This window comes from Panulirus ornatus, chromosome 16 (genome assembly GCF_036320965.1).
Source record: "Panulirus ornatus isolate Po-2019 chromosome 16, ASM3632096v1, whole genome shotgun sequence".
In the NCBI taxonomy this organism is placed as follows: Eukaryota; Metazoa; Arthropoda; class Malacostraca; order Decapoda; family Palinuridae; genus Panulirus; species Panulirus ornatus.
This window is the reverse complement of record NC_092239.1, coordinates 14,571,696-14,599,085: the sequence shown is the minus strand read 5'-3', so window position 1 is coordinate 14,599,085 and position 27,390 is coordinate 14,571,696. Positions and strand designations below refer to the sequence as shown.

The 27,390-nt window shown below is 43.1% G+C and overlaps 1 protein-coding gene and 1 long non-coding RNA gene across 4 annotated transcripts in view; one reads left to right on the top strand and one right to left on the bottom strand.

Annotated features, from left to right (window-relative positions):
- Window positions 1-6,448, top strand: part of LOC139754165 (uncharacterized) — a 249,555-nt gene extending 243,107 nt beyond the window's left edge. For all 3 annotated transcript variants that reach the window (XM_071671337.1, XM_071671336.1, XM_071671335.1), the window contains exon 6: window positions 1,136-6,448. In XM_071671337.1, the coding sequence (XP_071527438.1) occupies window positions 1,136-2,491 (1,356 nt within the window). In that variant the 3' untranslated portion in view covers window positions 2,492-6,448. The remainder of the gene's footprint in view (window positions 1-1,135) is intronic.
- Window positions 6,449-6,555: 107 nt separating this feature from the next.
- On the bottom strand, window positions 6,556-12,869 carry LOC139754166 (uncharacterized). The gene is made up of 3 exons (XR_011713843.1): window positions 12,797-12,869; window positions 7,391-12,685; window positions 6,556-7,277 (listed from the first exon to the last, which is right to left on the bottom strand). It is a non-coding gene; the product is annotated as an uncharacterized lncRNA (long non-coding RNA).
- Window positions 12,870-27,390: the final 14,521 nt, after the last annotated feature.

The window sequence follows — 27,390 nt, the reverse complement described above, 5'->3', positions numbered from 1 at the left end:
TAAATTCTGAAGAGCTCCTGTAGCGTTAGGTCTTATGGACATGAAAAGTCCCTCTGCGGGTGAAGGAAACACGAAGAGGTGGGGGGGATAGAGAAAGGGTTGTTAAATATGCTGCTTTTTTCCCGTGAATAATCTTTTAAGTCATATAATTTTTCCTCATCTCGATGCATCTTCATAGCAATGTACAATAGTGTTAATAAAGTAAATGGTAATTGTGTCATCTGATAATATTTCAAGTGAAGTATTTACTAGCTACAATACATCAGTAATCTAGGCTTTTCTCCGTGTGTGTAATCGTTTCTGTGTTATGAAGTGTCAGTTTTACACTCGTGTTACCCGTCTCTTACCCTTGTATGTGCCGTGTCCTTACTTTTATGTTTATGTACATACATATGCATACATACCCCAGCCTCAGCAGATGTGTGTGTGTGTTTATGCGTGTGTTTGTGTGCAGCTGGGATTATTCATGTACAAGCATACAAACGTCCAAGACTCTGTTTTCACAATGTAATTCCTCAATCTTTAGCGGACAATTGCTATAGCTTTTATGGTCATTTATCACCAGTATTGAAAGCAATAATAACCCTTAGTAACAAACTCCAGAGATCAGAAATAATTTTCTTTGAAATCATTTAATATATCAAAAACTGCTGACGTCAAGAGCTTACAGGCTCTTTGATGTTGGAAAACATTTTGTCGCATGATTCTACGTATGAAAAAGACTGTTTATGTTGTTCCTTCACCAGATGTGCACCCACTTGAAACCAAACTCCTTAGACATACACGAGTTACACTTTCTCGTCTGCCCTTTGGTTACCATTCATCCCTACAACATCACAACCACCGATTTGACATATCTCAATACCAAAGCATACTACCCTCTTATCTCACAATACTTGGGATACACAGTGTCTTCAGACGTCTTTGTAACTCATTATGACCCGTTTGGCGAAAGTCTCTTTACCTCGTCTGTGACATGGAGTTCGTCAACCACACAGTGTATATACAGTTTTCTTATTTCTTATTCAGAGGATCGTTAAAATGTTCTTTAATGTTCTGTAAGCCATTGAAATTTACGAATCAGTTTGTGACAACTGTTCATCGCATGTAACTTTAACCATTCCTATATCTGCAGGTAACGCATGAGGAGGGGAGAACCATCTCGAACCTCTTCGGCTGCGCCTTCGCCGAGGTATCTGTGGCGGAGACGAGCGAGGACATCGTGCCTGTCTTCGACTCGCTCATCCGGCGAGCCCGAGCCAGCGCCTGCTTGTGTCCCCGCTTACCAGAGGGGCCCTTGCTGACCCCTGGTACTTGCTCTTGCTCATGCCATCACACTCAGCCCATCGACGGCTGCACCTGCAGATTCTGTGACTGCTCAGAGAAAAAGCTTAGCGCATGCGTTCCGACGGAGAGACGTGCGAGTCCTTCCTCTCAAAGTGTGGGCAAAGAAAATGGTAGTGTGGGTATGAGTGATAGTGAAGCGGCTTGTGGAGTGACGAAGAGGGACAGTCATAGGACGCACGTTGGTCGCAGCAGCAGCAAGAGACAGGCTGTTCGATCCTTAAGCTCCCCTCTGCACACCTCTGAGAACGTGTGTAGTGTCACCTCTGTAAACCATGACTCTGACAAAGAAACATCGAGTCCCCAAGCGTCGCGAACTCCAGCAGGAGTAGACAAGAAGCACGAGGACCCTCCGAAACAGTTGAAAGATGATGTTGAAAAGGCAAAAACTTTAAAACAGCTTGATCCAGGTCCTGTACACGGCACTGCTTTGTGCAGGTCCTTAAGTTCTCCAGAAGCTTGGCCGGAAAGACAATCCTGCGTTGATGACTCTCCCTCCAAGACCAAGGCAGGATCTGTCAAAAGTTCGAAAGCGGAGGGATTCTTCTCTTCTCTTAAGAGCCAGGAACCAGGTATGTCACTGCTGTCAAGAGGAAGGTCGTTTATGCTGGACATGAGGAAGCCCGAAAGAAATTCTTGGTGCTCTTGTAGGGTTCGAACACGCAACAGGTCCTTCAAGAGTAGCGGGAAGGTAGAGATCGTCAATATTAAGAAAAATGATTCTAAGATTAGCAGGAAAGGCGAGGGCAATCGGCCAGAGGTCACTGTTGGAGGTGCGCTTCAACGAAGCAAGTCACCACCAGAGTTCTCTTGGGTCAGAATACCAAAAAGAGACTACGCAAATACTCCTCCTCACAGCCCTGAGGAAAATCAATCTCAAATCTCGTTTTTCTCGCTATCGTCGGCCTCCAGGACTCCGCGCTTGCCGAAGAGACTTCCTCTAGATCCTTTAGAGGCCGGGGCTGTAGACGACAGCTGTCCCTCTCCCACCGGAGGACGCCAGAGGAAGTTCTCTGTCTTCGGAGTGGGGAGAGCGCTGGGAAATTTCCTCTCCAAGGGCTCCCTACCGGACCTGCCCCGCGCTACCGCAAACATCTGCGACAAATTTGGATCTCTGAAAAGGACGATCAAGAAGCGGTCTGTATGAGGCTGGTGTCTCGCTCGAGTGTGGAACGCGATCCTTACGCGAGCCCTCTACGTCAACACTGCCTATCTCTGTGATATCATGTAAATAATTAGAATAGGCTGACGAAATATCCTAAAATTCTACGTGCTTGTCATGCGGGATTTGCTCGTAAGTGCTTGGCAGTTAAGAGAGCTTTTAGGATACTTTCCTTTCTTTATTAGTAAACATAACGAAGATGGAAGGTCAAAAACATTTAGAAGAAAAAAAGTGTTCAGATGGTGATATAAAAAAGTGACTCGGGGAAGGTTTAAAAGGCTTCCCTTTTTCAGTAACAAGTCGGAGCCACATCGAATTCCTCCTTTTCTAAGATGGCCCCCGTTTTTAAAAGATTGCTTCATGAAATTAAAATTAACTATTTCCATGAGAACCATGTACTGTGTAAGTGATTCAGTTAATGAAGCTAAAAAGTGGTGGCTGGACAAGAGTAAAACTTAATTTTGGGGGTCTAAACAGGAAAAGAAAGGCTAAAATTAGGGATCTTCATCCAAAGATACTTTTCATTGTTAACAATACCAGGTTACCTGCATACTGTAAAGTCATATTTTGTACATGGTTTCGTGCCACACAAACACTACAAATCCAAAACGTCTTATACCAAAAAATATAACTAATATGTAGGTTCACAGACGATTCCTTGAATTTTATAGCTATACACCAGCTAAAGATATTCCAGTTATTTATTCGGATACTCATGTATACAAATGTAATCTAATAGAATAAGCTGCATTAGGGTGTACTATTGTCTTAAGTTATGGTCACAAAGTCATAATTACTAACATATTATATGATCAAGTTAATTCCTTTGTTCAGTGGAATATGTGCAAGGTTTAATAGAGAAGAATGGTATTGTCCACTGGCTTGCTCACTAATCATAACTAGCTGATAGTGTTAACAATTTCATCCTACGTTAGAGATCAGAGTTGTTCAGTATTAACAAGGTACGAGAGGGAAGAGAAACACCAGATCCGGATACAGAACGAGTGGTGTCTTTACAATCCATTCTTGCTTGATGGGTGTGTGTGTGTGTGTGGTGTCTGCACAATCCATTCTCGGATGATGACTGTGTATATTTGTGCACCCAAGTTCCACGGTGTTGAAAAGACGCGAACTGCCTGATTCAGGTGCAAGCTCTTCGTCTTTATTATTCAGACCTTTTGTGGACAACTTTCAAAGTGCAGAATCTTTCGCGATTTATCCAGACGCTCTGTATAGTCTGGTTTTCAGTATTTTGGGAGACTAACATCCAAGGGAGATGCAGGGTCTTTGTATTGCAGTAAATTCAGAGGGTCAGAACTGTGTGGCAGGTGGCACACATCAAGAATGCTGACCTCACTGCTAGACCTTAGCAAGGTGTGCTTGCTTAATGCTACTGGGAGTATTACCCGGTAATGTTTGTGCTCAATGCTCGAGAAGTACTTAATGCTCTGGGAGTATTACCCGGCAGTTTGTTCTTACTCAATGCCCTGGAAATATTACCCGGCACTGTTTGTGCTTAATGCCTTGGGAGTAATGCCTGGCACTGTTTGAGATCACTTAATGTCCTGGGAGCATTACCCGGCACTGTTTGTGCTTGCTATTAATAATACTCTGAGTGTTACCCAGCACTGTTTGTGCTTACTTAATGTTAATGCCCCTAAGAGTGCTGCCCGGCACTGTTATGTTTACCCGAAGTGTCGCTGGATGAGTACCGACCCCCTGATAAAAGTTTTGCATTCTCCAAGTCGCTATTCTAAAGGTTGTGGACAGCTTTTCAAACTTGACTTTCCTTCAGGGTTCTAGATGGTCTTGGTCCTTCCTATTTAGGAAACTGCAGGTCATATATCTGGGTCGGAGGATCCTGGGCATAGGACTTATATTTTCTCTTGTTTCACAGAGCTGTTGAGTAGACGTACGAGAAAATGGGTAGTGCACCACACGTTCGTAGAATGAACAGGCTAGGAAGTCATATTGTCCTGATACATGGCACAGGTGTAGGGATAGTTTTTAATATCCTTGTGAAAAACTTGATGACCAAATTGTCAACGGAATTGGAGTGGTGAGAGTGCATACCAACATTACTCAGGGTATGGGTCAGTTACTCAAATCTAGTTACTTAACTATAGTACGCATGGCTTAACGATGGACCATCTACGGTCCACTGTTCAATGTCGCTGCACTCCTACGTTAAACTATAAAACCCAGAAACCTGGGGATTTGACAAAGGCTTTAAGAGAGAGGGTTATCTGGGCTTCAAGCTCGTCGACTGCCATGGTTATTAAAGTATTTAATAGGGAGAATTTAGGTATCCTAAGGTTGGTGAGGATACAGAGCCTGGCTAGAGGAAGACTAAGAGCATTACAGGTATTCCATGACTGGACTATGACATGATCCCCTTATCCAGCAGAAAAACCTGATACTTCCAGATAATCCGAAGATGACAGCAATTCCATATGATCCTGGACTCCTCTCTTCCTCGCTGATAAGATCGCCAGGTTTGGCCTGAAATACCTGTATGTATCTTAGTGAGCACCTCACAGTTGATGCCAAACATCGGCAGATGGTTGGTGTACGAAACAACCGCAGCCTTGATTGTTGGATCGACTCTGGCAAACTCCCTGCTTCTGGCAGCAGGTGAAATCGTCGAAGGGTATTGCTTGCTTGTGGTGAAGTGCTCCCCAGACTAGTCATGACACAGATACACACAACACTTGGAGCATCACACACACACACACAGGCAGCAGACATCATCAAGTTTCAGAACAGGGTGTATTTCTGCATGTGTTTAGTGGGTGCCACACACACACACCCCATCAGCATATATTACAGGAGAGGGAGGGACTGTTTAGTGACAGACGTGGATTTCTTTGTCAAGTGATGAAATGAGTGTGTGAGTGAAGTACAGAATACCAGCGCCTGTAATGATATGAAGGTTCGTGAAGAATGTATATCAGGAGGTGTTGCTTGACAATGATTGCACGTCAGGGTTTCAGACTTACCACTCCCTTTAGACATGTACACTGTGTACCAAGCAGACAACATATCAAATGGAAGCACCTGGGTTTTACCGACTTTCAAAATCATAGCTGGACTACATTTCTAACATGTAGCAAAGTCTTGCCAAAGACTGTCCAAGTGTGAATATGATATCACAGTGGGTGATGCATCAACAGCCAAAGTGTGGATGTCATATCAGCGCGACTGAGGTAAAAGGTTGCCCAAGTATATATATCATATGATTGTGGTTGGGAAGGTTGCCTAAGTGTGGATACCATACTGTTGTATCTGGCCCAAGGGTTAAAGATCTGGTGTTTCTTCCACTAGTCTTCAGCCACTTAATTCAATATTCACAGGGAGTCAGTATGATATACTATGCTTTCTCAATGATTCTTTAGGACTTAATTCACGCTTATCTAGTGACGACTCGGGGGTTTTCTCCCGTTAACATACTATTCATCAAAATAGGTAACAATATATAGGTTCTAAGGTTAATGTTCAGTGTAGCACAAAGGTAAGTACACAAGTAATTCAACATCTGAAGTGCCAGACAGATGAACCATTCTGATACTTTCCGCGAGGCCATTTGCAAGTAACTTGTTACCCTTCAAAGAAAATGGAATTCGAGGCGGTTCCGATCTATATCCGAATCGTGAGATGATACGATTAATCACCATCTGCACCATTCTTGTCATAATTTGCTGGTCAACTAATTCGTTATACTGTATTATTTATATTATCTATATACTGTATTATCAGTATCTGACCTGTTTTGTCGAATGTCTTGTCAGTGATCCATATTAATTCGTCTATACTCATCATCAAATGTGAAGTAAATGTTAAGGCAAAATTCCAGCAGTTAACCATTCAGATCTTTCGTGTAGTGTCTACATTTAAATAAAAGCGTAACCAGCGAAATATTATTATAAAATGTAGCAAATATTTAACTATCTTTTTTTTTTTATGTTGAAGGCTCCAGTCACGGAAAGAAGTCCACACCAAGGCAAAAGGGAAAGTATTTATGAACTGAGTAAAACCTTCTTTCCTTCTCCCTCTAATACATAAGTAATACACGCATACAATATATATATATATATATATATATATATATATATATATATATATATATATATACACACACACACGAACCTGCCCTCACACACCAATAGCACAGCACACAAGACTCGCCTCACCTCACAGTGACAATTTAAGGTACAGATGAATTCCTACATTTAAACAAGAAAAATCTACTAAGCTATTAACGCAAGGAATAATAATCTCTCAAATCTAAGATAAACGTAAATTTCCTTTTATAACTAAATAAAAACTTGTTCCCATCCAGGATGTTCACTAGTAACACTATATCAACACAGGTCAATGTGGCCAAACCTTACAATACAAATCAGTTTAATAGTTCACACTTAACCTAACTGCTTCTATCCATGAACTTGCATACACACTGATCCTTAACACCAGCACATTTCAGTCAACACTAACTCTCCCCAACATTTGAATCAGCCTCACTCCTCTACTGTAATGCACTTCTGGAACCCAGCCTGAGTACCGAGACAAACCGACCCTTCCTCGTAACCGTCGTGTGGTCCTCCAGCTTGGCACCAGTACCCGCGCAGTCTTGCTAGCTACAGCTGGGAATATTCTCGGCCACAGCACCGGGTAGATCTCACCTGGAACATCCTCTCTTCCTAGGAGTTCCCTTCGCCTCAACACGGCCGTCCTTGACTCAACGTAGCAAGCCAGATCCTGCTAGACAATCCTGGAAAAAAAAATACAAAATATCCTCACTGCCGGGAACTACCCATGTCACCACAACAATCTATAATTCTCTATGCACAATATACAACCTTGTTCCAAAACTCATCCACATACCTGCGTAGATAACGGCAAAACTTCCACCACACGTAATGGAGTTGCTGCTGTGACAGTTGCCATGCGCGTGCCCCAGGCTACCACCCCGCCAGGCAGGCTCCATCTCGCCACAGGCCTGCCAACTTCATTCAGCTTAACCTCCATCGTTACACTCGGCTCCTGAAGCTTAAGCGCGTGCCCTCACGCACACACTACGTACAACACACTCTGACCTGCAATTCTCAAAAAGCACTTGAGAGGAAATGAACGCCACATCTTTCCCCACTTCACACTGATCTTCCCTGCTCTGGGCTGTGTCTCTACCCTTCCTGAACTCTTCTGGGGGTTTCAACTCTACATCTCATTCCACCATACCGTCATCAATGTCTCCCTCATCCCCGACTGACCGTCGCCACCAATCCTAAGCCTCAGGAAAACATCAGCCATACCAGGCATCAGCACAGCTTCTGCATCCTTCTGTCCGTCATCCCGCTGCTCCCTCCTGTCTGTCTGGTCTTCCAAGTGAGATTCTTCCAGTCTCCGTCCATGAGGCAAATCGCTCCGGTGGAGCACTCTATCTGGTCCCTTGTTCCTTCTCGAGTCTCACCCGTTAAACTTCAACGCTGTCATCCACCACCTCCACCACTACCCACCCATACCTCCTCACCACACTAGGGCTGGCTCTTGTTTCTTCCCAACACATGATGATTCTTTAGCAGTACTTGCTGCCCCACTTGCAGCACCACTGCCTTGCCCTGTTCGTTCCGCTGTCTTCGATTTCCCGCCTGGTGCCGCTGTATATTCTCTTCAGCCGCTCTCCAGGTAGCCTGGTGTGTGTGTCTCTCTTAATTTTTCTATCCACTGACAATGGGTGCTACTGATCTCCTCAGTAAAAGGACAGATGAGGTTTCATTCCAAACACGAGGTAAATGTGGCGAAAATCCTGTAACCCGGTGTAGGTCGCCATCAAACTCAATAAACACCTGGGACACCGTTCCATTTGCTCCCTGCCTAATGTAGCCAGCATCCTATGCAGTGTACTGTTGAATCGTTCACTGGTATCATTTCCTTTCGGATAGCTGGGCGTAGTCAATGTGGCAATATCTGCACATCACCTCAAAACTCCAAGCCTGGTCACTGTACAGCCTCTCTGGATAGCCAAACTGATTAAAGATTTCCTACACCAAAATCTTTGCAACCATAAGAGCGTTCTGGTTCTTAGCTGGAAAAGCTAAAGCAAATTTGATAAACACATCAGTCACAAGACAATCTCCTTCCCATCTCTCGAAGGACGTAACAACGCGAAATCAGTTGCTGCCAACTCGTACGGCTTACTAGCCTCCAGTGTCCCCAGCTTAGCTTAGCTCGCACACCTTCCTCTTTACCCACAGCTGTAGTCCTAGCCACTCCCTGATGGCCCCATCGTTCATGTGCTACTCATAGAACTTCCTTTCGTTTGCCTACCAACAACACTGATTTCCAGTTGCTGTAACCACCCGGAGATCCTTATCCGGTAAATCACACAGTTACGCAAGGCTAGATGCAATTGTTTTCAAATCACAACTCAGCTTCCCAATCATCTGCATCCACAGCTTGCCTAACACGGGGCACGATTTCTGGGCATCTCTCATCTGCTCTAAACTCACATTGTCCCGTGTCTTCAGAACTGCCACTCTTCCCTTAGAAACACGTCCCCGAGAGCTCTCCCCACACCTCGTACACCTCCAACTCCTTGTGCGGCTTCCGTGACAGCCCATCCGCATTGGCTTTCTCTTTTCACGACCGGTACTTTACCATCACATCAAACCGATTCAGATCACCTACCTCACTGCACCCAACTTTGCAGTTCTAAGATGGGCCAACGGGTTGCCCTCATTAGCACTGGCCACTCCAAAACCAAGAGTTCTAGCTTTCTGGTGCTATAATTACTCATATTCACCACGGATTTCCTCAACCTTCTACTCGCAAATGCCACCAGGTCCCTTGTCCTTCAAAACCTGCATTCGCCTCTACTACGAAGTGCTTGGCGCATGCAGCACTCTTTAGTACGGGGGAATAAGCTCCACAATATGTAAGTGATGATCCTCAGTTTCCCGGCCAAAGACTAACAAAACATTCAGGTACACTAATCAAGTGAAGAAATGTGATCACTGAACACATACTCCATAAACCTCTGAAATGTGGTAAGACTATTGGTCAATCCTAGAGGGCATCTCACAATGTCCAAACGGCTTCACAAAGGCAGTTTCAGGACGATCCTCTGCCTGCACCTTAATCTGGTGGTAACTAACAGCCAGATCAAAGGAGGAAAAGTACTGTGCTCCTGCTAGAGCATCTAATGTGTGCTGGATTCTCGGATGCGGGAAAGCATCCTTGACAGTAATCTCATTCAACCTCCTGTAATCCACACACAGTCTTAATGCTCCATCTTTCCTCCTCACCAACACTACAGGTGCAGCATGTGGGCTCATGTCCTCCTCCACCACTCTCTGTTCCAACAATCCCTTTACGAGTGCTTTCACCTCGGTCATACTTCACTCGTGAGGTGCATCTCATGCACAGTCCAACTCCATTTCAAACACTCCAATACTGATATAGTAACTGATCTATCTGCTGCAGCTGACTTGGATCCACATACTCTTCTTCCAAATGCACACTCACACGCTGCCGGAACTCTAGGGCCACTTCTGGGGACACGGTTTCCTCAGCTGTATGGCTGCCAACATCCATTTTTCTCTGCCTGTCCACATGACGCATAAGCACGTATCCACTCCTGCCTGAGTTCTATGTCAGGCTTACCCATATTGGCTACCGACACCCAGCCCTTATCTCTGGCCACCTTAGCGTACTTGGAAATACAAAATACCCTCCGTCACCCGATAGCCAACCCTCTCTCTAACGGCGCCATCACGATATCTAGATCAACTGCATTTAAGATTTGCACAAACACCTCCAGCACCGTTCTAGTACCTGTAAGGATAGTCAGATTCTGCTGGTGTTGCACTACAACCCAGCCCAGCAGTTGCTGCATCACCTTAAGCCTTGCTTCCACGGCGCGCGGACACATCCACCACACCTTCCCTGCATTGCCGCTTGAAGGCGCTCACGGCAGGTGCTCCGCCAGCCCTTCGACAACTCCGCCAATACATTCATCCCTAGTAACACAGGCAACTGGGTTCCCTGGACCACTCCCTCATCTCCATTGGTCCTCTAATCCACACGAACATAATCCAGGCATGGGATCTACAACCCGTTTGCATCAGTAATATGAACATCCATCCTATGCATTACCACCTGCTTAGGTAGAAGCCACTCCTTGTACCAGGCCTCCGTCACTAAACTGATCTCTCCTCCTGAATCAGCGACAGCCTCCAGCGAGACACCATCACCGACACGTTAATCCTAGGCGTCTTCCCAAACAACTTACCCTCAGACTTCCCACTCAACCCAGGAGCGCCCGCCAGCCCCGCACACCTTGGTTCCGGTCCGGGGCCATGTATTTACCTTGAGGACTGTAACGTGTCACTCAAGGCTGACCGTTTCCCGGACTCTGTAATACCAGATCTTTGAATCTTTCACTCTGATAACCACGACGCCCCTGCTGACCACCCAAGACACATGATGGCGTATGAACATTACCACGAACGTACACCTCTCGCCGCCATCTCGAGTCTCAGCGTTCTCCTCACCTGATCTTTGTCACTGCGTATCCGCTGCGCCTCCCTCACTATGTCATCTACACGCTGAACGAGCTGTTCCCATGATGCACTGGGATGTTCCTCCTACCACTTCTGCAGCTTCACTCCAGTTTTCTAATCTCCGATTCCTACAAATCGAAGCACGCAACAAACACATGCACGTGAGTTCTTGCGACTTTCTGCCATACTTTCTGCACCTTTTCCTCTGTCTCCCTCAACACATCACCATACTCCCACTCACCTTCCTGTGACTGATGAAACAGAACCTAGAATTGTATTTTTTCCCAGCTCTACGTAACTTAGCTTCCTCGTAAAAACCTCAAGCAAACATTCAAACAATTCCTCTGGATTTTTCACACACCTGCTGCGAACCTTACTTAAGGTAGGTCGCTCCAAACTCCACACAAATGAGCCACTACCTCCTGACCCTGCAAACCTACCTGCACTACACTCTCCTCTTCATCCTTCACCTAATCATCTAATTGCTTGGCCTGCCCTGACCTTCCTGAGAATTTATGAACAGTGGGGGCTGGCCGGGGGAGAACAATACCCTTAGACCCCATGACACCAGAAACCCTTTGCCCCAATTCCGCCACAGTGAGGGCCAGCTGGTTAGTCGAATTAAGCAGGGAATCCTCCGTCCCTGGGGATACATGTACGTACATCTCTGACCTCCTTCATGGAAATCAGGGAGTGGGCGTCATCACCCTTTCTGGTACATAATCATAACTCACCATGCCATATATACTACTGGACCCATGCAGGAATCAGTCATTTTAATTAAACTAAAATGCCAAGCTCAGCCATGCTCTGCTACCAATTCTGTACGGAGACTAAACTGCCCTCACACACAAATGTCACCAGCAGCAGAGTATACGAGGTCGCCACACGTCATTAAGAGGAAATTTAACATACTGATGAAATCCTGCATAAGTCATTGAAACAGAACACAAATCTACGTTGCTACTGACAAAATATACATTACAAGAATAATCTCTGACAATACAAAAAAAAAACATAGGTCAATTTCCTTTCAAAACTTATTCCCAATAAAAACAGTATTTTCAGAAGTTCACAGATTCTTCATATCCAGGGTGTCATCTAATCACACAATCTCAGGTAGCTTTTTTAAATATCAAATCACCAATACACTTTGGTCAATGTGGCTCCAAGCCTTACCATGCCCGTCAGTTTAATGGTTCACACACTTTTACCCGAACCGTTTCTGCCCACAAACTTCTCTTCCCATTAACTCTTAACACCACTCCAAGTCCTGCTCCAATACTAACCACAACATATCAATCTGCCTCACTTCTGAAACCCGGCCTGAGTACCGAGTCAAACCGACCCTTCCTCATACCAGTGTGATCCTACAGCTTGGCAACAATACCCGCGCAGTCTAGCTACTGCTTGAAATATTCTCTGCCACTCCACAGAACTGGGTAGATCTCACCTGTGATATTTCCTCTCCTTAGGGGGATACCTTGGCCTCAATGCAGCCGCCGTCCATGACACAGCGTAGCATGCTAGACCCTGATGTATAGTTGTGGGTACTGTGTGTCCGTCCACTCACGGCCAGCCTCCCTCAAACGACGCCCAGTCGCCAACATTCTGATTCCTGTTAAAAATCCACAATATCCTCACTGCCAGGACTTCACTACGTCACCACAACAATCTATGACTCTCTATGCACCATATCACAACCCTGTTCCACAGCTCAGCTACATACCTCCGTGGATAACGGCAAAATTTCCACCACACGTAAGGAAGCTGTTTCCATTACGGTCAACGTGTGCTTACCCCAGGAATACCAACCCACCTGACAGGCTCCCTCGCCAACAAGCCGCAGGCCTACCAACCTCAACCAACTAACTCATGACAATATATATATATATATATATATATATATATATATATATATATATATATATATATATATATATATATATATATAAGTGCCTGAGGATTGGCGGAGTGCATGCATAGTGCCACTGTACAAAGGCAAAGGGGACAAAAGTGAGTGCTCAAATTACAGAGGTATAAGTTTGTTGAGTATTCCTGGGAAATTATACGGGAGGGTATTGATTGAGAGGGTGAAGGCATGTACAGAGTATCAGACTGGAGAAGAGCAGTGTGGTTTCAGAAGTGGTAGAGGATGTGTGGATCAGGAGTTTGCTTTGACGAATGTATGTGAGAAATACTTAGAAAAACAAATGGATTTGTCTGTAGCATTCATGGATCTGAAGAAGGCATATGATAGAGTTGATACAGATGCTCTGTGGAAGGTATTAAGAGTATATGGTGTGGGAGGCAAGTTGCTAAAAGCGGTGAAAAGTTTTTATCGAGGATGTAAGGCATGTGTACGAGTAGGAAGAAAGGAAAATGATTGGTTCTCATTGAATGTCGGTTTGCGGCAGGGGTGTGTGATGTCTCCATGGTTGTTTTAATATTTTTATGGATGGAGTTGTTAGGGAGATGAATGGAAGAGTTTTGGAGAGAGGGGCAAGTATGCAGTCTGTTGTGGATGAGAGAGCTTGGGAAGTGAGTCAGTTGTTGTTCGCTGATGATACAGCGCTGGTGGATGATTCGGGTGAGAAACTGCAGAAGCTGGGGACTGAGTTTGGTAAAGTGTGTGAAAGAGGAAAGCTGAGAATAAATGTGAGTAAGAGCAAGGATATTAGGTACAGCAGGGTTGAGGGACAAGTCAACTGGGAAGTAGGTTTGAATGGAGAAAAATGGAGGAAGTGAAGTGTTTTGGATTTGGCAACGGATGGAACCATGTAAGCGGAAGTGAGTCACAGGGTGGGGGAGGTGGCGAAGGTTCTGGGAGCGTTGGAGAATGTGTGGAAGGCGAGAACATTGTCTCGGAAAGCAAAAATGGATATGTTTGAAGAAATAGTGGTTCCAACATATGGCTGCGAGGCATGAACTATAGATAAGGTTGTGCGGAGGAGGGTGAATGTGTTGGAAATGAGATGTTTGAGGACAATATGTGGTGTGAGGTGGTTTGATCGAGTAAGTAATGAAAGGGTAAGATATATATATATATATATATATATATATATATATATATATATATATATATATATATATATATATATATATATATATGGTAATAAAAAGAGTGTGGTTGAGAGAGCAGAAGAGGGTGTATTGAAATGGTTTGGTCATATGGAGAGAATGAGCGAAGAAAGAAAGATTGACAAAGAGGATATGTGTCAGAGGTGAAGGGAACGAGGAGAAGTGGGAGACCAAATTGGAGGTGGAAGGATGGGGTGAAAAAGATTTTGAGCGATCGGGGCCTGAACATGCAGGAGGGTGAAAGGCGAGCAAGGAATAGAGTGAACTGGAACGATGTGGTATATCGGGGTTGACGTGCTGTCAATGGATTGAACCAGGGCATGTGAAGCGTCTAGGGTAAACCATGGAAAATTTTGCGGGGCCTGGATGTGGAAAGGGAGCTGTGGTTTCGGTACATTATACATGACTACATGACAGCTAGAGACTGAGTGTAAACGAATGTGGCCTTTGTTGTCTTTTCCTTGCGCTACCTCGCGCGCGAGCGGGGGAAGGGGGTTGTCATTTAATGTGTGGCGGGGTGGCGACGAGAATGAATAAAGGCAGCAAGTATGAATTATGTACATGAGCATATATATATATATATATATATATACGTTGAAATTTATAGGTATGTATATGTGCATGTCTGGACGTGTATGTATATACATGTGTATGTGGGTGGATTGGGCCATTCTCTTGTCTGTTTCCTTGGGCTACTTCGCTAACGCGGGAGACAGCGACAAAGTATAATAATGAATATAATATAATATAATATAATATATATATATATATATATATATATATATATATATATATATATATATATATATATATATATATATATATATATATGCATTTATATAGTCACATTCGTGGACATTAACGAAAAGTTCCTCTCAATTTTCCCACGTGTTGGGGTACGCCCACAGTCAGAGGCTCAGCATCACAGATGAAAGGCAGATAGTTCTCTGAATCTCCCTCTAGCAAGGTCTGATTTCCTTCCCTGAAGATAAAAATTAAGTGACACTTTGAATAGACAAGTATGGTATTGAAACTTACGCGTGAGTCGTTTTCTGTTAAAGAAAATCTAAAATACATGTACGGGGAACTTTGCGAGATTCACGTTTACCTTCATTGTTAAAGAAATCATACTATCTTTATCAGGAAATCTCTCAATGTTAGGCCATTAAAGAGACAAGTATTTCAGGTCTGTTTTAAGAATGCTTGACTACAGGTTTCTGATGAGGATTTGATGCTGTGGCAAACCGAAGAATGACGGTTTTAATGACAAGACTCGAAGACAATAAGGTGGAATTTCTCTGGTGTATCTAGTTTCCAGACATCGTATTACTCACCAAAAACTTTAGTTTTGATAAATCATTTACAGAAAATATAAGAATTGAATTCTAAAGTTTGAGCCTATCTGCTCTCTACTTCCCCTGTCTGTCATTTTGTAATATATCAAAATCTTCAGTTCGTCCGCTCTGCTTGCACTTCCAATTTGTCCCATGGGACAAATGTTCTTACCTCTTATGAATATCAGTCATCATCCCCATCTAACACACCTTTTGCTTTCAAATCTCGATTTTCAACCAAACGAATCAATGAAACTAACACTATGACACAATACTCTGGTGTCGGGCACATTGATGACGCAAGAGTTGGTCGAGGTAAAATCAAGATTCTACGAAATATATTCGCTTCTTCTTAACCGCAAATTACGTACAGAATATATACAAAACAGCTTTCATACTCTATGTTGTACGAATGAAACGTTAAAGACGCTTAACTGTACGAAAAAGGTTTACTCTTGTTTCAATAACCTACGTGTTTATATTACCCGTTTTTCTTCTTTTGAATAAAAAAAAAAACTTCGTATTTAATTATTTTTTTTACTTTCAGTAAGCTTCCCATGTGAACTAATAATGTCACTGGTAACAGAGACCAAGGTTGTAGGTAAGGACTTCGAAGTGATGATAGTACGCTACATGAAGCCCTCTGACTTCGAAGTGATGATACTACGCTACATGATGACCTCTGACTTCGAAGTGATGATACTACTCTACATGATGACCTCTGACTTCGAAGTGATGATAGTACGCTACATGATGACCTCTGACTTCGAAGTGATGATAGTACGCTACATGATGACCTCTGACTTCGAAGTGATGATACTACGCTACATGATGACCTCTGACTTCGAAGTGATGATAGTACGCTACATGATGACCTCTGACTTCGAAGTGATGATACTACGCTACATGATGACCTCTGACTTCGAAGTGATGATACTACGCTACATGATGACCTCTGACTTCGAAGTGATGATAGTACGCTACATGAAGACCTCTGACTTCGAAGTGATGATACTACGCTACATGAAGACCCCTGACTTCGAAATGATCTTCCTCTTCATTTATTCTTGTTTCTCTCTGTACGGAACATGTATGAATGTGTTATCAAACTAAAGGGGCAAACACCTGCTACTAAAGGTCCTTAAGCCTATATCGTCACAATACGTCCAACATTATAAAGTACATGAATTATAAAGTACATAAGTGAGTAATAAGTACATAAGTGAGTTATAAAATACGTAAGTGAGTTATACAGTATATAAGAGAGTTATAAAGTACATAACTGAGTTATATAGGACGTGAGATATAAAGTACATGAGTTATAAAGTACATAAGTGAGTTATAAAGTACATAAGTGAGTTATAAAGTACATAAGTGAGTTAGTTTAGGCCCAAGTCAGTATGTTGTTGGGTTTAATAGTTATCAGCAGGTAAAGGTCACTCAGCCAGACTCGGCATCATGCGTCAAAACATGAAAAAGAGGCAACAGGATCAGAGAGGCTGGCTGGCTGGCTGGCTGGCTGGTGGGTTGGTTGGTTATTCCGGCTTTAAGCCCGGGTCATTAAGGCCGCCAACGTCATGTTGTAACCATCAATATAAAGAAAACGGACATCTGGTTTTATAGATATTTCTGAGGCCATACATGTTCTCACTGTATATTGGGCTCTTGCCTCAAAAGAAAATGGTTGGTTAGTGGGGTTAATTTTACCTTAAGGCCTAACGATTACAAGTGTCATTAATTGAGGACGTCACTGGCATTTTGTAGCTACCAATCGAAAAACTAGAACACCTTCTTCAGGTGTCCATGATCATCCGATACCAAACACGCTCTAGTAACCCCCTTCTTGCATTCCCAAAACACCAATGATAAGATTGTGCAAGTTCTTATGCTCCTCAGACTTTGATTTTTCCCTTTTTAAGCACTCAGATACTACGCTGTAAACTAGAATCACCGCCAGAGTTATTTTCAAACATGATCCCAGATAATCCTACCGTGATCTATGGCATTTCATCCATCGGGGTAGAGCGTCACAGCTTTTATGTAGTGTCTTCCTTGCCTTTGCAAGTCGCTGGTCGTATAATCCAACAAACCTCCTTTCCTTACACCACAGAGATTCAATTCTCTTTGTACCTTTTGACGACATTTCCCAACAGCTAGTGTTCAAACCTTTTTGAAAGTTAGGTTATCCACTTTCTTTAAAATGTCTTGAATTATCTCTGCTATTCTCTCTATACTTCTCAAGTTATTCTAGTTCTATTTCATCTTAAAGTCTGGCGTCCGTGAAGACTCTGGCCCATGACCGGAGCCAACGACATACCTTGATTTACGAAGCTGCCAACGGCGACTTTATTGTTCATTCTGCGAACACTAACGCAAGAGGATTACAGAGGTCACAAAGGGTCTTTGTCCGACTCCAGTGGGCAAGACAATTATTACAAAGATGATTCATTTGATAGGCTAACAGTCTGTCATATACTTGTAAGTATACTGAGAAGATGGAAAAAGTGGATATGATAATAGAATTTCAGTTGTCTCGTTATGAACAATAAGATGAGCCAATTCTTGCATGGGTTTATCTATATCCCTAAGACTCCTATTTTTTCACAGTCCAAGATAGGGTTCTAGTCTGTGTCCAAAATGCCGGCCACAAAGTTTGCAATTGAAATTATCAACATCTCCAGACAGTGCCTGTAAGCCTAGCTTTAGTTTTGCAATAATAACTTGTCATCTGCTGATCTTATTAATTTCTCCATCGCGTTTTACTGTACACATTTCAGTGTGATGAAATTTATTTTTTAAGCGAGTTCCTATTCGCACTCGTCAGTTGGCCTTTGAGTGACCAATTAGTTCCTCTCAAATTACAGACTTGAGACTTCTGACTGACAACCCAATATTGATGTCAGCACCTTCTTGACCAAAGTGTTAGGTTGGCTTAAAAAAACAACTTCGTCGCGCTACCGGAGACCCGTTTGACAAGGAATCCATAACAATTTGATCTGAATCCCTTGACCAAGAGTGTACGATATCGTCTCTGGCTTCACAGACCAGACATGTTACATGCTGACCTGAGGATGTTTAGTGCAAGTAGTCTCATGGATGAAGAACGAGAGATAAATCAAACTGCTTTTGGGGGTGATTTCTACAAGCTCAAGGGCAATGAGTATGGCGGATCATTATCAGGTACATACCCAATAATTCATTCTAACTTGCTTCTCTTCCGGCATTTCCAGCCCTCCTAGTGGTAGAGTTGAAAGAGACGTCATAGACTAGGCCATGATAGTTTCAGTCTGGAGTTTCTATATATCATTAGGCTATGATAATTTAGTTTCTATATATCATTAGGTTATGATAGTTTAGTTTCTATATATCATTAGACTATGATAGTTTACTTTCTATACATCATTAGACTATGATAGTTTAGTTTCTATACATCATTAGGCTATGATAGTTTAGTTTCTATATATCATTAGGCTATGATAGTTTACTTTCTATACATCATTAGGCTATGATAGTTTAAGTTTGGAGTTTCTTTATATGTTCAAGAGCACTGGTTTTGGCTAAAAGTGAAGACTGCAAACAATAAGTTTCTTACGTGGACAAATAGGTGTGATGATGTCAAAGGAAGTTAGCGATATTCGCCAGGAAGACATAAAATGCTACTACTTCCTTAATTCTACACACTTAGTGTACTCCACACGTTGCCATGCGGTTGGCTGTTATCTGGATCCATTTACAATCACTTGTACCATGGCATATGTAGTTTAGCCATTCGCGCGCGCGCGCGCGCGAGAGAGAGAGAGAGAGAGAGAGAGAGAGAGAGAGAGAGAGAGAGAGAGAGAGAGAGAGAGAGAGAGACCATAGAATGGCCCAATCCATCCACATACACATGTATATACATAAACGCCCACACAAGCACATCTACCTATACACATATAACCTATACATTTCAACGTATACATACATATACATACACCCCTCGCGCGTGCGGAGGTGCCATTTCATGTGTGGCGGGGTGGCGGCAGGAATGGATGAAGGCAGCAAGTATGAATATATATATATATATATATATATATATATATATATATATATATATATATATATATATATATATATATATATATATATAAACCTGGCACGGGAAAATTCAAGCAGAACAAACATCCAACCTAAAAGGAATTATCAGTGACGTCTTAGACTCATCATATAATCCATTCATAATTCATAATTCTTCACTGGCCTAGTACTAGGTATTGTGATTTTTCTGGACGCCATGATTCAACTCAGGAGTGCAACACATTCAAGTGATTCGCTGACGTCCTCTATCATACATGCTTTCTTTAGACGAGACTATATTTCCAGTGCAGAACCAGGCCAATGTTCTTATTCCTTCACCGCGTAAATACCCCGATGTTCACGGGAGGACTTGTGTGTATAACAAGATATGTTCAAAATACATCGACAATACCTACCAGGCGCATTCGCAGCCTAGCCTCGAACAATGGTAAGCGAGTTATCGACCCGGCGTATTCTGAATGCGAACGCCTCTTTTATGTCCTAACGTGTCGCTTAAGGGTGAAAGGGTGAAAGTATTAACCTAATGTCACATTGATATGAAACGGTCACTCCATTTTCATACTTAGTGACGTAAAGACACAAAGTGTTCCCAGCTGGAGAATGGCTTTGAATGTATGTCGCTGAGAACGTAATGGCTATTAAGAAATCTCAAAACGGATTCTTACGTCTGAAGTCGAACTTTCCTTCGAAATGTACAAAGGACGAAAATGTATTATGATGATCATCATTACTATTATAAAGCCAGTGACTCGTATAGATGAAATGATTACTTCCTTTATATATATATATTTCAGTACGCAAGAATTGTCAGGTTATAACATTAAGTGGCTACGAATCAATGGATAAACTCAATCATAATTTCAATTGTCTGTAGATCATTCTTTGTGGTCGCCTCGAATCATGCTCTTCAAAAGTTACGTAAAAAAAGAAAAAAAAAATCGATTTGTTCCATACTGAATGACGAATACATTTGTTGATTCTTTGAGAACGACGATACGACGCTTGGGTAAGATAGCCTTGGACTATGACACAACCTTCATGGGATTCAGGTCAAAGAACACTGAAGGGAATACAGACCTTCCCCCTCCCCCAGACCGTATCATGGAATCCGGTTCAGTGCCCGTGGCTGGGTTATGTCGCTCCACTCTCAACCAACGAACCCAAACATGTTAAGGACGAATGAACAACAAACTTAAGCTTCACATCCTAGCCACTAGATCGTACCTTCCCTTACCTAACCTTCCTAGCCCCACGGGACCTTACCATAACGGGGCTACCACAGCGCTCACGGACACTGAGTTATAGGGACCACGGGTCAAAAAAAAAGGTGTAGCGATTAAATTAGATATAAAATTCAGCAACGTTAATCTTGGATCATGTTACGTCCTTAGCGCTTCACGACGCGACCTTAAAAGAAAAACTTGCACCAAAACTGGGTTGTAGGGGGAGCGTGCTGATCATGAATTACGTCTCTCTGTAGATCCGTCCATCCGCGGAGTGATATCGTAAATAGCGACAAGACGCTCTGTGTCGCATCTCATATCTATTCTGTGTCTGTCTTTCTGTCTGTCTGTCTGTCTGTCTGTCTGTCTCTCTCTCTCTCTCTCTCTCTCTCTCTCTCTCTCTCTCTCTCTCTCTCTCTCTCTCTCTGCACAACATCATGACGTCTACGGTTGTAATTCCCACGTGAATCTCTGAGTTGGGACTTCCAGGTCGCATCCTCAATCCAGTTTGGCGAAGCTGAGGTGGTGACGAAAGGCGTGTGGACCTCCACGGGGTCGTGGTGTTCCCCCTTTGGGCGGCTGCGAATCTTCGAGATGAGAAGCGGAGTTCCCTTTGGCCTTGACTGCACAGAGGTCATGGGTCTCCCACTTGGGGTCTGGTACAGCAGAAGGCGAAGAAGAAGGAGGAGGAGGAATAGGAGGTGTTGGTGGTGGTTGTTTCACGTCCTTCGTCGCTTGACGGTGTGACCCTTGAACACAGTGTTCAAGGGTGAGCAGAACGTGATGGCCCTTGAGTAAGAGGAAACGACCCTTTAGTACGACGGGGTTAATAAACCTTGAGCACGACGGTACGACCCTTGCATATGATGGCCTGGGCTTCAATCTGACCTTTGAGGATCAAGGATGAAGGACGATACTCCGGTATACCCAAAGGTCGTACCGTCACGCTCAAAGTTTTGAAGTGGAGCAAACTTTCGCCCATAGTCAACCTGAGTCTTGCTGGATGGACTGTGTATTTCTACCTGACTGACTTAAAGTAACTCACTTGTCATGGCTATCGGACGTAAACTGTTAGAATCATTAACTATAGCTGGACTTCAGGACCCAGAGTTCAAACTTCAAGGGGAACACAGCTCCCATCTTCGTCTATTGATCTGTTGTGAAGTCCTTGAGAATCTGCAAGGTTTCAGGTGAGTTAGGTTCTGCACAGGTGAAGTAAAGAAGAATAACCTGTTTTGTAATTGACGTAATGGCCTATGGCCAGCAATCACTAGTTAACTGAATAAGGTCGTTTACAGGTGACCATAGCGTGGGCAAGAGAACCAAGCCGACAGCCACAGTCATGAACGTGACACGTTATTCTGCCGAACTAACCAGTAATGTACGGTCGGATGGCGTCAACTCCCAGTCATCGTTCTCAGCCGGTAAAATAGCTGGTCAATAACCATCATCTGCCGCCACCAAATGATCGGCTGCTTTTGGCTACATTTGAGAATCACAGAATGTCTAGAGTTCCACGTCCTCAGTTCCCCGACCTGGTGGTGATCTCCTGGGAGCAGGGGGTAGGGGCGAACGTCTTCACATGACGGTCCAGTAATATATCCCTCCTGAGCTCAGGGAGGGAAAACTTTCTTCGCAGTTCGATGTCTTGGAAGGAGACGACGACGACCCGGCATCGCAATCACGAGACTTCTTCGAGGTGTTGGAGACGAAGAGGAGGTCGCCGCCGTGAGTAAGCGACCTGACCTTGACGTGCAAAAGGGGGAGGGGAGAGGAGAAGGGGGAGTTGGGTTGGTCACCCTTTGACCATTTGCTGATGAACTCCAGCAGCCAATATCCTCATTATCATCGCCGGCATTATTCACTTCCTTAATCGCAAATGAAGCAAGCGTGTCTGAATGAGTTACATCCCTAACACGTAAGATTACAGGAGAGATGATGACACCAGATGGGTGATCTATATTAGCCAGGGGTCAGTGGCAAGGAGCCAGTCACCCCTTTCCCTCCCCCATCATCCCACCATCTTGGAGGCAATGGATCACATAGACCAAAAAGCCCAGCTACCAAGGCCAGGCTGAGCCCACCCTGCCCCAAGCTTCTGGGGGTGGGGGAGACAAGAGCTCCTCCTCAAGGTTATGGGGGTGAGAAAGAAAGAGAGCGAATTCTTCAAGTTAGGCTGTTGGCTACTGCGTTAGAGTCAGTGGTCACAGACGTCTGCTGGGTGTTCTGCAGGGTGTTCTCCCGCAGCTAATAGTTTTCGACAGTGTGACGACCATCACTGATTCGTACTAAAAATATAATGAAATCGAAATCATTTTCTTGTAATGCCTTTCACATGGGATCTTAATGAGAGTCAGGGAGTTATACATCTTCTCCAAGACATACATCGTTGTATGTCGGTGTGTATGTCTGTATGGGACGGGATTTACTAGAAAGGTTATCTATCGTGTATGGCTGAGGTATGTGTCAGGGTTGTGGCCTGATGACTGTGTGCAGTGATAGATACGTGCAGACTTGCTTGGTTGGTGACCTGCCGCGGGGTCACAAGACTCTGACTGGCTGGTGACCTGTCACGGGGTCACATGACCCTTGCTGGCTACTGACCAGCCATGAGGTCACAGAACCCTGGCTGGCTGCTGACCTGCCATGGGGTCACAGGACCCTGGCTGGCTGGTGACCTGCCACGGGGTCACAAGACTCTGGTTGGCTGTTGACCTGTCACGAGGTCACATGACTCTGGTTGGCTGTTGACCTGTCACGGGGTCGCAAGACCCTGGCTGGCTGGTGACCTGTCATGTGGTCACATGACCCTAGCTGGCTGCTGACCAGCCACGGGGTCACAGGATCCTAGCTGGCTGCTGACCCACAACAAGGTCACAGGTCTCCGGCTAAACTCATGGTTATCGAACCCATAAGTCACAAAACCAGAATATTTTCTACATCGTTCACATCTTTAACCATTTTCCACTACGTGTACATAACTGTGGCTGTGATCAAAAACCTCCCTATGAGGATTCGTCGTCAATGATAAAACCTCCACCTGGGGAAGAACTGTGATTAAAAACCTCCACATGAGGATTCATCGTAAATGATAAAACCTCCACCTGGGGAAGAACTGTGATTAAAACAAAAAAAAACTCCACAATGGGAACAACTGATTAAAAACCTCCACCTGAGGAGTAGCAACTGAATACGAACCTCCCACTGAGGAGTAGTAACTGTGATCAAAAAAACCTCCATCTGGTGAGTAGATCCGATTAAAAAACCTCAGACTGGAGAGTAACTGAGTATAAACCTCCACCTGAGGAGTAAATGAGTAAAAACCTCCCACTAGGAGTAATCGTGATACAAAATACTCCACTTAACGAGTAACTGTGATTATAAACGTCCAATAGGGGAGTAACAGTGATTAAAATCATCTACCTTAGGCGTAACTGTGATTACAAACGTCCTATTGGTGAGTAACTGCGATTAAAAACCTTCAACTGAGGAGTAATTGATTAAAAAATCTTCAACTGAGGAGTAATTGATTAAAAAACCTTCAACTGAGGAGTAATTGTGATTCAAGACCTCCAGCTACTCATGCATTAAGGAAAGTAAACTTTTAGCTGGGATAAACCCTGGAATGGGTTTACCTGAGGATAGTGGGTAAACCAACGATTACATAAACCTCGTCTGGACACTCCCCGAGCTAGGTTTACCTTTTACCGTGAAGGTAAACTAACGGGTAGGTAAACTTTCATGTTAAAGTTTACAGCAGGGTAAACCTGACAGTGGGTAAGAAAAGTGTAGAAGGGTAAACCTAAATCTGATTGAACTTTGACACACACACACACACACACACACACACACACACACACACACACACACACACACACACACATACACACACACACACACATATATATATATATATATATATATATATATATATATATATATATATATATATATATATATATATATATATATATATATATTCTCTAATGACAATCATAAACAACATCAAAATCACACAGCTTGCTTACATCAAATTAATTAGTAGTACAATTAACAAACACCTTGATAATGGTTGCACTAATTAGGCCCCCATGTGTGTCAAGTGTGCACACCTGACTCAGGGGAAGTTTATCATTTTGATGTAGCCACAGGTGACTCGAAACCCTGGAGAAATACGTCAGAGCTCCATGAAATTGCAAAGAGTCTTATCAAAATTATATATTATTACGCCGTCTTATGAACACACACACACACACACACACACACACACACACACACACACACACACACACACATATATATATATATATATATATATATATATATATATATATATATATATATATATATATATATATATATATATATATATGTATATCATTCAAAATTATCCCAGGACCAAGTTCTTCTATGAGAGTCCTGGCGTTATCCTAAGCAGCAGGGTAATGTAGTGTCCTTTACGCCCTCCCAGTGATGCAATACAGCCTCGCCAAGGGTGTAACCCCGAACAAAGGGAGTAACACTGAGAAGAATCCAGAAGCTTTATTCTAAACCTTCCAGTGAGATCCAGTGGTAACGGTGGGAGAGATACGGGCGAGACAGTGTCATAATGACAATATTCCAGGATTTCCAGATTACTCTGGAAGGCAGAGTGAACGGTGAATCCAGCAGGAGAGAGAGAGAGAGAGAGAGAGAGAGAGAGAGAGAGAGAGAGAGAGAGAGAGAGAGAGAGAGAGAGAGAGAGAGAGAGCCGCTTCCATGATCTGAGTTGACGTTTGATGGTTGTAGGTGCGAGTGAGCGAGACACAACCACCGAACATCACAGAGAGGCACAACTCGCCTGACCTTTCCAGCGCGACCTCCAGGCTTGGTCATAGCTAGGCAAAGCCGCTTTTGCTCATTTGACCTTCAGCTCACGTGACGAGCCGTCACGTGAGCTTTCGTAAGTTAAATGATTTCATTTGCCTTTTTGAGTAGAGTTTTCCCGAGGAGATCTGACCGTGGAAAGATCATGGGGAATGTGGGGTGCTTGAGGTGTGGGAGGGTTTGTGATGATGGTGGTACTGTGTGAGCGGAATGTGTCATATATATATATATATATATATATATATATATATATATATATATATATATATATATATATATATATATATATATATTATATATATGAGTCCACGGGCAAGGAAATCATCATATATAGAGATGAGCCCAAACCTCCCCTTGACACCAAGAATCTTTTAGTTCTCCCTTTTGATTCTATTTTACTTCCCATGTTGCTTAAATCCTTTAATGTAAATGTTGCCTTCAGCAACAACAATACAATAAAGAACATCTTAATCAGGAACTCACCAAAAAGTTCTACAGGATGCTTCTATAGAGTGCCATGTAGAAATTGTGATAAGACGTATGTTGGGCAGACTGATAAGGATCTTTCAGTTAGACTTAAGCAACATAAATATAGTATAAGAACAGGACAAGAATCAAACGCCTTGTTTGATCATGTTAAAAATCATGGTCATTGTACTGCATGGAGTAATACCATCTCAGTTATCAACTCTTAACTCCTGTTCCACTAGAAATATCACTGAATCTTCTATTATTGAATACACAAAGATTTGTAACACTGATATCAGTGAATAGCTTTATTGTTAATAAAATTTGTAAGTAAACAGTTCCCCTTCCTGTCCACATAAGTTTATGATACGCTTGTTGCCTGACTTGAACGCACCCGACCTACATTCGGATAGTCACTTGTTTACCAAATGGCGTCCTAGCTAAGTCCCTTCGTTGTATATCAACTGACTGTTATATTTCTTTCTCGTATCTCCCCTGATGATGTGATTATAAAACGAAAGTGCAATTGGAAACTTATCGGGTTTCATTTCCACGTGGGCTCATAGGAATATACTTGATCACTCGCTCAATTGTGATCCTTTCCAATATATATATATATATATATATATATATATATATATATATATATATATATATATATATATATATATATATATATCCCTGGGGATAGGGGATTAAGAATACTTCCCACGTATTCCCTGCGTGTCGTAGAAGGCGACTAAAAGGGGAGGGAGCGGGGGGCTGGAAATCCTCCCCACTCGTTTTTTTTTTTAATTTTCCAAAAGAAGGAACAGAGGGGGGCCAGGTGAGGATATTCCAAAAAAGGCCCAGTCCTCTGTTCTTAACGCTACCTCGCTAACGCGGGAAATGGCGAATGGTTTAAGAGAGAAAAAAAAAAAAAAAAAAAAAAATATATATATATATATATATATATATATATATATATATATATATATATATATATATATATATATATTATTTCTTTATTTATCTATTATACTTTATCGCTGTCTCCCGCGTTAGTGAGGTAGCTCAAGAAAACAGACGAAAGAATGCCCCAACCCACCCACATACACATGTATATCCATAAAAGCCCACACACGGACATATATTTCAAAGTATACATACATACACAGATATATACATATTTGCACATGTACATATTCATACATGCTGCCTTCATCCATTCCCGTCGCCAACCACCACACATGAAATGGCACTCCCCTTTCACCCCGCGCGTGCGCGAGGTAGCGCTA